This window comes from Bacillus rossius, assembly GCF_032445375.1.
Source record: "Bacillus rossius redtenbacheri isolate Brsri chromosome 4 unlocalized genomic scaffold, Brsri_v3 Brsri_v3_scf4_1, whole genome shotgun sequence".
In the NCBI taxonomy this organism is placed as follows: Eukaryota; Metazoa; Arthropoda; class Insecta; order Phasmatodea; family Bacillidae; genus Bacillus; species Bacillus rossius.
The window spans coordinates 13,080,221-13,094,588 of record NW_026962010.1 but is presented as its reverse complement, the minus strand read 5'-3'; the positions used below and the strand labels follow the sequence as shown (position 1 = coordinate 13,094,588).

Genomic DNA, 14,368 nt, shown 5'->3' with positions numbered 1-14,368 from the left:
TGCTCGACAGGGACCGAGTGTGACTCGCCCAGCGAGTAGTTCGATCTTGCTCAGCGAGTGGAAAGTCTTTTAACTTGAGGATCGGGGGGACGTAACTTACGGCGATGGCGAGTCATGCCTTGCGGCGAGTATTGGCATGTACACCCGCTAACCCTTAAAGTCACTCGTCGTCAACACACATGACCACTGATATGTTCCAGTCAGTCAGCTAAGTCCGCTGTCCTTTTTATCCCAAAGTGTAAGTAGCTACATTAATGTGAAATTTATTTCACGTCAACAATAATACAATTACAAAGTAATTATATTAAGTTACTTTTAATCTAATGGCCAACAACACAAAACTCAAATAGTTTAAAAGGTTATTTTACTCTAAATATGTCAAACAATGGGAACAGTAATAGTTTTGGCATTACAAAATCAATTCAAATGGATTTTAAGAGGGCCAAAGGATTAATATGAAAAAATTTAAAGTTATAAAAAAAAATAATGTTCTCTATTCCCACAATGAAACTTTTATTTGCTAAAAAAATATTAAATATTACTTTTACTTAGTGACGTTGATAACAATGTTTTACGTAAATGCCCTTGAAACGGTGGCATGTTTTTACAATATAAATTACAATTAAGTTTTAGAATAACTTTAATTTGAATGATTTTTTCTTAAGCAATTTAGACATATTCTAACACCATTATATATTTTAGTATATTTTAGGTTATTTTACATCAATACTATGGAAAAATAGAAAACATTTCATGTAGGTATGAAGTATGTTTTCTATATTTTTTTAACAAAGCTTTGTCAAGCTTTGCTACAATACCTTTAACAGAGCTTTTATTTTTATTAAGGGTATTTTTGCATCAGTAGTATGAAGAATAAAAAATCGTCACGGTTTTCATATAGTTGTGAAATTTATTTTCTATTCTTAAACATAAAAGCTTTACCATCACCACAACCAATCTCTATAAGAAAATTTTAAAGGAAGGAATCATTTAAATTATACATAGCAAATATGGAAATTTATATACTCATGACAGTACATCGCAAATACCATGCTGACAGTATTTTTACCACGCAACATGCTAATTACAGCCTCTTATTTTATGAACCTCGAATTTCACTGCTAGCTTTAAATTCTTACATTATCACAATTTTGGATGGCACAGGTCCTTAAGACTCATTTTTTCGCTTAACGTGTAAACGTTCACAAAAAGAAATATTCACAGGAAGCCCTTTAAAACCCAACAGAAGCCACAGTTTGCAACAATTTGTATGGTGTCCAAATAAATATGTAAACATAAATCGATAATCTTCCTCACTAGCACTTTAGTCCACAAAATCTCTGCTGTCGGGTATAAAATTGTTCATCAATAGAGAGTTTACATGCTAAACAAGAAAACTTGTGCTTCTAAATACTCCTGTCCACTTGTAGTTTTTCACAGAAAAAAACTGACGCAGGACTATCATTTCTGAGTTCATATCCACAGTGAAAGTAAATTTCAAGTTATGTTTGTGTGATGTAAACAAAATATTTTTATTAAATTAAGACTTTGTTGAAAATTATTTAACCAATAACTCTATCCACCACGGAGCATTTGTATCATGTTATACTGTTGTAATCCCTTTTATGAAAATGTAATTATTGAAGTATTATATTTGACTATTCGAAAAATTTCTAAATAAAAATTTTAAAACATTGATAATATTTTTAAATTTAAGTTAAAATATAGCAGTTTAAACGCTGGAATTTTTTATGTGTTAGTTTTCCTTAACCAAATTAATTGGTTTGTAATAATGTGATATTAATGAATTAAATACCAAAACTAATAATATTGATAAATATATTATAGTATTAGGAAAATAAACAATTTAAAAAATATATTTCTAGACGACTTGTAGATCTTACTGTGCCATAATCCTGGCCCTTAGGAACAAAATGATTTTCCATGTGTAAAATAAATTCAAATAATATTATTCGACAGAGAACAAAAAAACACTAATTTCTTGTATCATAAAAATTTGAAACGTTAATAGTTTAAAATTTTTATAAAAAAAAACAAAAATCATTAAATTTTAATTTAAAAATTTAAATAATTATATGTAGACAGCGAATAATTTGAGCGTATCAGTGATGTAAAATTTTTAAACGTTCTTTATCAGTAACACGACAATAGTTTTAGAATATTTTCACCATTTCGGTAATAGTCATAGAAATGCATTTTAATTCATAGTTGTCAACCAGTACTAATCACTCGTGAAGAGTTTCCACTGCGTCGATGAAGCCGATCACGGGAGTTTATAGACTTCTCTGCTGATATTTAATTGATAAGTATTTTATTTATTTAAAAACAACATTTATCCTAGGTCTGGCAGATGAAGGGAGTTTCACGTAATACAAACGCGGACACTTTCTTCTGATATTTGTAGTTGTGCACGGTGGTTCCTAGTTGCCCCTCCCGGTCGACTCAAGCCCGGAAGCAGCCAGTCTCGCACCAGCGTAGCGCGGGTGGTGTGGTCTAGCAGGGGCGCCGCGCGCCGCATCACCTGCACGCCTCGACGCACAGCGCCGCCGCCAGGAGCGCCAGTGTCGCGTGTGGCTGCGCCCCCACGCAGCCGCTCCGGCTGCCGTGCTGCATGGCCGCTGGCTTCTCGCCTGCGTCACAGCGCACTCGTAACGGATCCCTACGTAACTTAGAAAGTCACGTCTTAGGTACACAGAACTTTAAAATGTCATATCTTAGAAACACGTAACTGAAAAAACTAAACGCCGAAACACGCAACTTAAAAACATCATAACATTAAACTGTCATAACTTAGAAACACACAACATAGATTTTTCTAAGTTGTGCGTTTCTAAGTGATGACACATTTGGAACAGCACACACCCTGACCAAGAAGTCTTAGCCAAAACTTGAAGGGGATTAGGTTTCATCTCTTGGATTTTTCCATATTTTTGCTATAATTCTAAATTTGAACTATTTATCCAAAATATTCGCATCTCAAGCTAACTTTCATTCCTCCAATACCTTGTATACATTTTACAGTACCTTTTATGTGGGTGACTACAACTATCTTGATAATCATACCGGCTCCCAAGCATTGACTTCAAAAAGTAGCTGAAGCGTAGGTGTATACATGTGAAACCAAAAAATTTACACCGCAGCTTTATTGCAAGCAGTTTTAAAATATTTTAAATTGCAAGATGTTAGGCGTCATCCCGTTTCGGGCTGTGACATATTTAAGAATATTCAATTTTCTGGTTCCAAGTTCACTATAATATTTTTAAAGCTCACAACCCTTGAAAACATAAACAAAATGACATGAATGGTCCACAGGTATAAAGAGTTTTTCGGCAATAAATAAACATATTTTTAATATTTTAATTTAAAAAATTTAAAACCTAGAACAAAAATTAATTGACTCACTTATGTGTGTTGCAGTTGGGTGCTGTAAGTATTTCCTATAGGAATTACTGTAAAATATTATGATATAAATTTAAAAAATATATGTTAATATATTCCATGCACCGAAACGAATGAAAACAATCCAGCTAATGCGGAATCCAACCGTTATAATTATACCGTTAATAATTTAAGACGTGATAAATTTATATTTTAATTCAACTATAAAATGGCTTAAAAATTGATTAGCTAATTAAACTACATAGTTTGACATTTTTTTCCCAGATAAATATTAACAATGCAATGACTTCTATTGAATTAAAATAAATGTTGGTTTGGTAAATATCATAAATAGGTTGTTCTTTATATATAATTATCAACATTTAAATCAGGTATTGCCTGGCCGCGAAACAAAGCGCAACACACACAGAATCAGTGCACTTCAGGATTTTTTAATATTTCAATTTCACGGGATACAAAAACTATTTCAGGCCCTTGTTTAATTGCTGTGAATATTTAAGTTAGTGATTATTCCCGGTAGGCATTAGTTTTACGAACATAGAAATGCGTATCCATTTTAAACGTGCCAGATATATCTATCCTGCGTTGTCTTATTCCATCGATAAATATGTCTTGATTGGATTTCAATCTTTCGAACGCCTTCTAAAGGAACAGTGTTAAGTTACAAGACTAGGAAGTATAAATATTTTTTATCTTTCGGGTGGAAAAAGCCTAAAACACAAAAAGTACTACTATTTTTTATTGCAAACTGTCATTAAGTGACTCATTAAATATTCTCAGCTTAACATTGAGTCCTGGAACACCTGTTTTAGTGGATTTGTATATAAATAAATATACACATAAATTAAATAATGCTTGAAAAATATTCCGATATAAATAACAATGATTTCTAATTAAAACAGCACTGAAATTCAAATCTTTTAATGGTTACAAGTTGTCAAATAATATTTTCCTTCAAAAACAGTATTTAAATTTGGCATTTATTAGTCAATTATTTATAATTTTGTCCTTTTATTTGTTATTTTATTTGTTCAATGAAAAATATGCCTTTCTAGATTTTTGAACATAATTTTTGTGAAATTAATTTTTTTATACAATGATGAACAGGCATCGAGAATATCATTTTAAATAACTGTTCAAACAATGTCATATTTAAAATGAAAATTTATATGTTTCTATTTAAAAGCCTTTATTTACTTAAATAACCAATTAAACAGGTAACGACGCATGGTGCTTAGAAATATATATTTTTCAAAATAAGTTTTAATATTGATTTGTGTTAATCTAATCACACTTTATATCGTAAACCTATTTTGATGACGTAGTTTGTGTTACTAAAATTTGCACAGAAACAAGCTTTATTTATTTATTTTTTTAGACCTTAACTAATTCTACGAGTGCCGTTACTATATCTATCTTCGTAGGACCAAATTTACTTCTAATAATGCCTGCTTTTAAATTAAATTTTACAATTACTTTTATATTTTTACGTTCTTAATGAAGTTCCCATTTGTTAATATTTCGTTCAAGATTATTTTTAAATACTGTAACTCACATCTTTCTTAATTCATTTTTTTGATAACGTACGTGGAATATATTTCTGGTCAAAAAGTTGTAAATTATGTGTTTGAAAGAGATGTTTACTATAATTTGCCCAATAAAAAAATTAAAATACTACATTTGTAATGAATATTCTATGTAAAGGTTTATTAAGTAAAATTATATGTGCAGCTTTAATTGAATATGTAAAAGTAAGCTAAAGAATCGATAAAAATAATTGGTTACAGATGGATTAAACATTTGTAAAACACAAGCTCATATAAATTATAAAATAATCATAATTACCCAAAAATAATTTAAATTTATTGTCTGTTTAAGGAAATAACTTTTATTACATAAAATAAATATGTTATATTTATTTATATTACACGCCCAATGTTAATGAAGTCAAGGAAAAAAAACTTTTCATATCTGTTACTAACACCATATATTTTAAGTGGTTGATTAACTTATAACCAAAGCTATCGGGTAAAAAATATGTACATGAATAATTTTTTTTTTAATTTAAGAATTAATTTTTTATATTTTAGAAAGAACAAGATATATAATAAATAATGAGCACAACATGCTGTTCCGGAAATTGTATAAAATGCGTGACAAAAGTTTGAAATCTACAATACGTCTCACTACAATCTGAAATTTCTCTTGCAAGTTACGTTACTTTTTAGTAGATTTCAAGGTTCCGTTGGAACTTATTTGGCCGGAAAAAAGTGCATCGTTATCTTGGCAAAAATCGCGCAGCCAGGAGAGCTTATTTCAAGGTCGACCGCTATCTGGCAGCACGCAACCACATACTACTTGTTACTCACATTAGTGGACGAAGATGAATTACGAGAAAATTTCCCCTCTGCTACGTTCAAGTAATTTGTAGCATGAAGTGACAGCTGCTTTGATAACGCAAGGTTTATGCGAGACGTGGTTATGAAAGTTCCAAGAGTTAAAGAAATGAGAAATGTTTCCTTTGTTCTCAGCAGTTCGAAAGACTCAGATAGTGTCACGTAACGGTTAATCTTGAAGTGATACAAGGGTAGAATAATTAATGAAGTGTGTAATAAATATTAATAAAAGAAAAGTAAAGATAGTATTTTAATAACGTCTGTCGTTACCTGTGCGTGATAAATTTAAATTTATGCGGTCTCCTGTCAGGAGATGATGATCATGCGCATTCATGATGAAAAAAATAATTCTGACATCGACACAAATAAATTTATTTGTAGGAACCGAATGAAAGTATTGCAAAGCGTTAACTGTTAATGGCGAAAATAGTCATTTTGGCAAATTTCTTAAAACCAATTTATTATTTTGGAAATAAAATATTTTTAAGTTAGCTGTCAAATAAAAAAAAAATTAGAAACTCCAAATCCAGTGTATACGACTTGAATCATAATAAATTTATTCCTAAAAATTTATTTCTCTATTGCAAGAAATTGTGAAAATTTTGAAAATGTTTTTAAATTTTGTGATTTTTGTCACATTAACATGACTTACTCTATTACGTCTGTCCGCAAATATTTCCAAGCCAAATGTGGTTATTAAATGCAGGTTAAAATGCTCTCAAAACAGTGAATAATAGAAAAACTGTATGATAATTTAGCCCATAATTATTTTGGCTGATTTCTGTATTCCTGCAATAAAATGTCATTAAAAATACCATTAGGCTGAACTTAATTAATTAAAAGTTTCTTCGCTGAAGTCCGTTCTTAAATTAAATCCTGATTAATAAACAATAACAACATTAGAGTCTACGAAGAGGAAGGGAAATTGTGTGAAACAGTCGGTACTTATAGACCGCGTCTCCATCAGACAGATGTAAAAATTAAATGTAAATAAGTTTGACACCGCACAATGTGTGGTACTAATCGTTTGGATTCTGCACATTGAAGCAAATAATGACGAAATGTGTTACGAGACGGTACCTGTTAATATCATTACCACCCGACGGGAAGCCTACGATTCACTCGTCCTTCTGGACATACCCGAATACTCACGTTGGCAAGCGTTCATTTCACAGACGAAAGAGCCAAACCCTGAAGTTCCCCGAAGTTCATGTTCGCTTTTTTTTCCGTACCACAACAGGGGGAAACCGTTTACATGATTTCATAGTATCTTTAATGTAGCTATCCTAACCAAATCAACCGTCCACAATGTTTTAAAGTATTTATAGTGTAACTAACCTAACCTAATAGACCATTAGTTATCATGAGTTGTATATTAATTTAAAATGAGCAAAAAAAAACCGAAGATGCACGATCGGACGTTTGGCTCTCTCGTCTGTTGAACGAAGGCTTGCCCACGTGAGTATTCGGGTGTGTCCAGAAGGACGAGTGAATCGCAGGCTTCCCCCCGCCCGACGCGCCAGCGCCGAAGACAGGAGGGCCACTGACCGTTGAGCACGTGCACGTGGATGCTGGCGGGCCGCGCGTTGGACGGCACGCACGTGTAGTTGCCGCTGTCTGCGCGCTGCGCCTCCGCCACCACCAGCTGGCTGCTGGTCTTGTCGTTGCGCACCGCCACGGCGCGCTCCTCGTCGTAGTTGATCATGCGCTCCTCGTGGTACCAGAACACGTACACGGGCGCCTCCGTGCTCTGGCGCAGCTTGCACACCAGCCGCAGTGTGCTGCCGCTCTTGATGTGCAGGTCGGGCGCGCCGAGGATCTCCGCCGTCGCCTCTGCGGAACACGACGGCATCCTCACCCTCCCGCCGTGCTTTCATTCCCTGTGCCCCTGCACATGTCGTGCACTTCTCACCTCATAACTACCGCGCTCAGGTCTGTTTCACTGACAAAAAACCCAGGAGTGTGGTGTTGCACTTATAAGAAACTTCACTCGCATTCCAGACGACTCGGGTACTAATTTTTTTTTGACGTGACAACGTCTAATAAATCGATGAACGCTGGCTGGACGCACGTAAAATTGTCCCACTACGGATGTCCCACTACGAATGTGTCCTGCGTGGCATCTCTCTGGTATGTTGCGGACGGTACAGAGAACTCGGCCGGCACGTGGCGGCGTACTGCTCAGGTTTCACCCTTCCATGCTGCAGATATAGGCGGGTCACGCCGGTTGGATCACACCTGCGCATGTTGCCACACACGGCTTGGGGCAGACGACAACATAGCGGGGTTCGAGGTTATTGTTGTGCACCGCGCCACGGGAGTATATTCGCAAGGAAATGGCGTTCTTAAAAGTACGTATTATTTTAATTACTAGTGTAAATTAGTATATTTAAACAGTGTTGTATGAGTACTGTTTTAGCTGTGTAACTAAATATTTATTGCTGGTATGATACTTTTCACGCTTTAGTTTGACATTGGTAATTATTTGTCATGAGTTATTATTTGATCAACTAAATCACACACCGTGTTAAAGTTATGAGCCCACGAGCGTGTAAATATTTCGAGTGCAACAGAGAATATGCTAGTTAAAAGAAATTCAAACAAATATCGTGCGTTCAATATTATTAATTTATAACATCTGAAACAATTGTTTCCGATATGGCCTCGTGGCTGTGAGGTCAGCATCACTGACTACCAATCGATAGGTTGACGGATAAAATCCCCGTGGCTGGAATTTTTTTTGTTCTTCTAAAAATAAATACGGCGCGCACGACACTTCAAAAGTAATAAATATATTTGAATTAATTAATGCAAATAAAAGTAAATTTATTAATTAAATTGTAGATTACATTTTACTCCTTCTTTTTATCCATTCAAAATAGTGATAATCCCTTTAATACGATTCAATTTTATTCATAAAAGTATGCAGAGGAAGATGTTATCATACAAAAGATAAAACAATTTTAAAAAAATTTCTTCCTCAAAGAATATAATATTTATAATGCCTAAATGGTTTGGTTGCAAAAACCTATAACGGCTCAGTCTCAGGCCGAATATGATATTTAATTTTCTTCTGGATCAATCATTTTATCAATGTTTTGTTATGACGTCACGTTAAACTATTGTCCGTAAACCGACTTTACATACAACTTTTTTTTTTTTGTTAGATTTAGGTTTTTCCGATTTTTGGGGAATTACATTCCATCCACTCTGATTCCAATTTATTTTTTATGTTTTCCCCCAAATCACTCTAAATAAATGCTGGGATGATTGTACCATATATAGGTCACGACTCATTCCTTCTATTACATTTAAGTTCTGTGTTGCGTTTTTATTGTCTCTCAAGGCATTTATGTCATTCAGTCCTAATAAAATCTAAATTAATATATACATAGTTTAATTATTTTATTGGAAATTAATATTTATAATAAGTCCATTACACTTCATTAAACTTTAAAACGGATAGATATCGATAAACTTCATAGATAATATCATTAGACAGTCCTAAAAGAAATATTTTCAAGTTTCTTCTTACATGATTTTGTTTGTGTGTTAAGGTTTTTAGTGCCAGTACTTATTTTATGTTTTTTTGATACAACAGGAAACATGGTTATATTTTCACTTCTGTTTGTTATTATTTTTCTACAAATTAATTAAAGTATTATAAAGTATTATAAATATTATAAAATATTACGGGAAAAAAATTATCTTGTATAATTAATATATGGCATGATTATGGTCACGTTGAGCAACACCCAACGAAACTACGAGCGACGACATTCCCACTGAACACACAGGCGTAACTGGTATAACCACGACGCATTTCCTCCGTCAAGTATGAATTCCCTGCAGTGTGAGACGTTTCAACGGAGTGGTCTCCGGAGACGCAGAGTGGCGCGCTGAGGATCACCTTGCTCTCGGGCATTCCCTTTGACCGCGAGCACAGCCCGGCCTCGTCACAGACCGCGGAGCGGGTGCCATGGGCTTCAAAGCGGCGCATGCGCACGGCCTCCGACGGCGAACCCCCCTCCCCATCACCCTGGAGAGATTGTTGCTCGGTTCGGGAAGCCTTCATTTCACAGACGAGAGAGCCACACCCGAAGTTCCCCGAAGTTCACGCTCGCTTTTTTTTTTCTTCCGTTCTATCTCATTGTGTAAACCGGTGTGGCATTAAATTTTGCGGTCGATTAGGATAGGTTACTACATTATAAATACTTTACAACACATTGTGGATGGTTGGTTATATTTGGTAAGTAAGTATAGCTACATTAAAAATACTTTAAAATCATTTTATGGTTGCTCAGAAAATAACTTTTTAATATGTAGCTATCCAGGGCTAGGAAACCGTTTAAATGATTTCACAGTATCTTTAATGTAGCTTTCATAACCAAATCAACCGTCCACAATGTTTTAAAGTATTTATAATGTAGCTGACCTAACCTTTTACAATGAACCAAAAAAACTGAAGATGCTTGATCGGTAGTTTGGCTCTCTCGTCTGTTAAAAGAAGGCTTCCCGCTCGGTTCTATCAGGGTGGTCGTTAAGGCGAGTGCGGTTCCCACTCGCCGTGCGGGTTCATTACATTTCCTCGCCACCACTACGTCCTGTGAACCTAACGTGATAGCACTCTCGTATTAATCACCGGGCCGCAAAATGTTTCACCACGTATTTCCTAAACGTTTCCATCCGGGCTGTGAAGGTTCGCGCGAGTGATCAGCAGACATGTGGTGATCACACGAGTGGAATATTAACAGAACGGCATTACTTGCCTTAGTTACAATACCTGTTTACACTACACATGTAATCACAAGTAAATAATTTAGTTAAAATTTGTAGATAACATTTCAGACGAATCATAACATTCAGTGAAACTTTCGGAATAAATAAAGAGGAATATCATCAAAAATAGTTTAAAATGAGAATAAACGAAAAAAATTAGCGAGTGAGACCGTGTTACTAAAAAAAAATGCGTGTGTACTTGTATGCATGCGTTAGAATTTATACTTCTTTTTTATAGATGACACTGATCTATTTTGAAATTTAGTGTTACAAAATTCAATTTCATAAATGCTCATATCAATATTTATGTAAACATGTAATACAAATAATTATTTAATTAAGTAGATTATTCAAGATGAATTTACATAATAATTAAAATCATTAAATATTCCCAGTAGTATAGGATAGGGGCTCCGGAAACAGGATGCAGGATGTGGTGCTGTGTGTCCTTTCCGCCATCTTGGATTGTGACGTCACGGCGGCCATCTTGGATGCAACGTAACGGGACACAGCGTAACGGGACATAACGTAACGGGACAAGTAGATCACGGCAGCCATCTTGGATCCGCCATCTTGGATCCGCCATTTTGGATGACGTCATTTTGTTTTCTCGAACTTTCCGCCATTTTGTTTTCTGCCATTTTGAATTATGACGTCACCGTTGCAATTTTCGTTACGTCCGCCATCTTTAACTTTTTTATTTATTAACCGATTTTAATGAAATTTTTTTTAAAATTTATAAAAAAATTTAAATAATATAATTTTAATAAAATATTTATAAAAATTGGACTTTTTAGACACGGAGTTCGGAGTCCTCGGTTCGAACCCGACGAGGTCAAAAAATTAAAAATGGCGACCGATCCTTCCCCCTGTGGTGGCTGCTGACAGACTGCCCCCCACCACTTTTTTCAAAGCATATATATCGACAGTGAGCATGACGTCATGTCCGCCATCTTGTCTTCGATGTTGGAAACCATCATCATTGTATCGGCGGCGAGAGTGCGCGCTGACGCCTAGTTAGTTTGATTCTTACCCGCTAGAGTGCAGTAATCATTTATTACTGTGACACCCGCCATCTTGAAATTTGGCCGCCATCTTGAACATCCGTAATTTTAATGCTAGAGATTCGGGAAAAAGTTCAAAATCCATTAAATAAATTTGTAATCTATATACTGATTGATTAGATCGACTAAGGTCCTTGGTTTGATCCCTGGCCGATACAAAACAACTTTAATTTTAAAAAAAATACTAAAAAAGTGACAGGATTGAGAAAATAAAAAACACCGCAAGTACTTTTAAAAACTTTTATTACATACATTCTAATCTACTACAAGTACAAAAAATAATACACCGACAAATTACTAAAGTCTTGTGGATTTCTCGATTCAAACAGTCTTCTTATTGTATGGACTAAGTCCTTTACATGTTCGTAAATGTCTATTCAGTCTATCAGGTCGACATATTGGTACACTACAATTTTCACACAAAACCGAATTATCGACTTCATTAAAAGGACAGTGATATATTTCATGTTGTTTAGCACTTCGAATAGTTGTACCTAAATGTTTTGTTACAAAATATACAGCTTGATTCTGATGAATGTACAGCCAGTCTATTACAATTCCTGAGGTCGTTTTAATCTTCCATAGTGTATAAACTTGCTTAAACACCTGTTGCACTGATATTTAATACGTTCAGAGTTATTATTACAATTGTGTATTACATAATCACGTAATTTCAAGTTTTTGATCTTCTCACAGTACGTACAGTTGGGCGATGGAACACCGTTGGATGCTCCTTCCTTTATCAATGACACTGGAACTGTTGTCAACCATTGTAACACTGCTGTCATGTTAACTTCGGAAGCCTTTGAGTTCTGCTCTGCAGAAGATGTTGCACGCGACGAAATCTCCTGCTGTGCTGAGAGAGCAGGTGTAGCTGTAGACGACGTAGTCATCGTGGTCTGCACTGATGATGGTAGACCTTCGATCCAGGTCGGTGTTGATACTGGTAAAGACGCCATCGAGGTCTCAAGAACAGCTAGTTTTTTGGTCTATTATTCAAGTCTAACTACCCGATGCGTTCATCACCGCAGCCAGAGTCAGACTAAAGTTCATATCACCAGGGTCTCACTTATATGTTCTCATCAGCTGGTACAACACATGAGTCAAAACAATAACCATGTTCATTATACTTGCACTTAACTGTCTCGGAGCATTTTATATAATGACGATGTAAGCTGTCGAGGCGTGAAATTAGTTTATTACACTTATTGCACTGAAATTGTATTGGTTTCAGTAAATTATTCGGACAACTGCTTCTTTCATGTCTGCGAGCGCTTGAAGTGCTAGTAAATGATGCGCCACAGTATTTGCACTGATGCGAAGTACGCTCTTCATTAATTGATGTCTCCTCTGCAGTCGGTATCGGGATCTCCGCGACTGTCGACACCGCAGCCACTGAGCTCTCCGGTGTCGTGGTCTCCTCTGCATCTGGTATCGGAATCTCCGACTCCATCATCATTGCTGTCATCGAGGTCCCCGCTGCTGACGGTAAACAGTCTATCCCGGTCGACATAACTAAATCTCACGAAATTGACTGAAGAGAGCAGGTCCGTACTGCACCGCGGCCAGAGGTATACTGAGGGTCCACTCGTCTGAACTTCGCTTATATACCCGCGGTCTACTGGAATACTACATTAGTCAAAATATTGTCTGTAATTAAAATTAATTTTTATTAGGTAGCTAAAAATTGTAGAAATAAAAACAAACACAAGTTCAGGTTTTACACATTTATTTATAAAAAAATTACACAAATGCATGTTAGGTTAAGGAATTAAGCATTTTCGCAAGCAAAGTCTTTAATGCCGCACGAACTGCCTCTTCGACTCCGGATCCAACTGGTTCGCAGGTCACAGGATCAGGAACACAGGTTTCCACGGATCCAACTGGTTCGCAGGTCACGGGATCAGGAACACAGGTTTCCAGCTGGTCATCTTCTGCGATGTCGTCATCTCGAGCAAGACATGGTCTATGGCGTCTGTGACCACGTCTGCGCCTTGGCTCTACTGCAGTGCTAGTTGGGACAGATTCACTGCCTGAACTTCGACGACGAGACGAACGTCGTTTGGGCGTCTGCGTAGAAGCATCACAGGTCGCAACAGGTTGCAACACGCTCATGTTTGGTGTTGCACATGCAGACGAGGCGACTACCTCATCGATGCTAGCAGGAAGGATTGTGTGCGGTCTCATGTGATAGACGGCACAGTTTCCAGGTTCGCAACAAGCAACCAGCTGCTGAGTCGGTTCGTAGGACACAGGAAAGTGCGCAAACCGCCAATGCTGAGCACCTCCATCACAGGTTTCTGTATATGTACGTAGATATCCGGAATCCCAGTAGCTGTACTCGACACTGCTGAAGCTAGGTCTTGCGCTCACGTACACGTTAGCAGGATGAAACGTAAACATCTTCTTGCAGGTCGAACGTCAACTGAAGGCACGTACGTATGTACGCCATTTATATATGCAGGCTCCTACTAACATTGTGTGTGCCATTTCTGCATTAGCTGCGAGTTTGTACAGGCAGAGACACGTTCAAACTTGTCACATGGCTGCATGTCGTATATTGCACTAAGCTTGCGCAGGGAAGGACAGCCGTAGTCGGTCTGTAAGTCTACAATTTCAACTGCTCCGTCGTCACACAACTTGCTCAGCCATTTTTTCTGTTCAGGTCCGGCAACGTATATTGTTTCGTTTTGAACTAGTAAATCTTGA

At 36.3% G+C, this 14,368-nt stretch overlaps 1 protein-coding gene across 1 annotated transcript in view; it reads right to left on the bottom strand.

The window, feature by feature from the left end:
- Positions 1-1,002: 1,002 nt before the first annotated feature.
- The window catches only part of LOC134541608 (titin-like), a 449,326-nt gene continuing 435,960 nt past the window's right edge, over positions 1,003-14,368 (bottom strand). Inside the window, exons 6-7 of the mRNA XM_063385159.1 lie at positions 7,365-7,649; positions 1,003-2,651 (exon numbers count right to left, since the gene is read on the bottom strand). Of these exons, the coding sequence (XP_063241229.1) occupies positions 2,539-2,651; positions 7,365-7,649 (398 nt within the window). The 3' untranslated portion in view covers positions 1,003-2,538. The remainder of the gene's footprint in view (positions 2,652-7,364; positions 7,650-14,368) is intronic.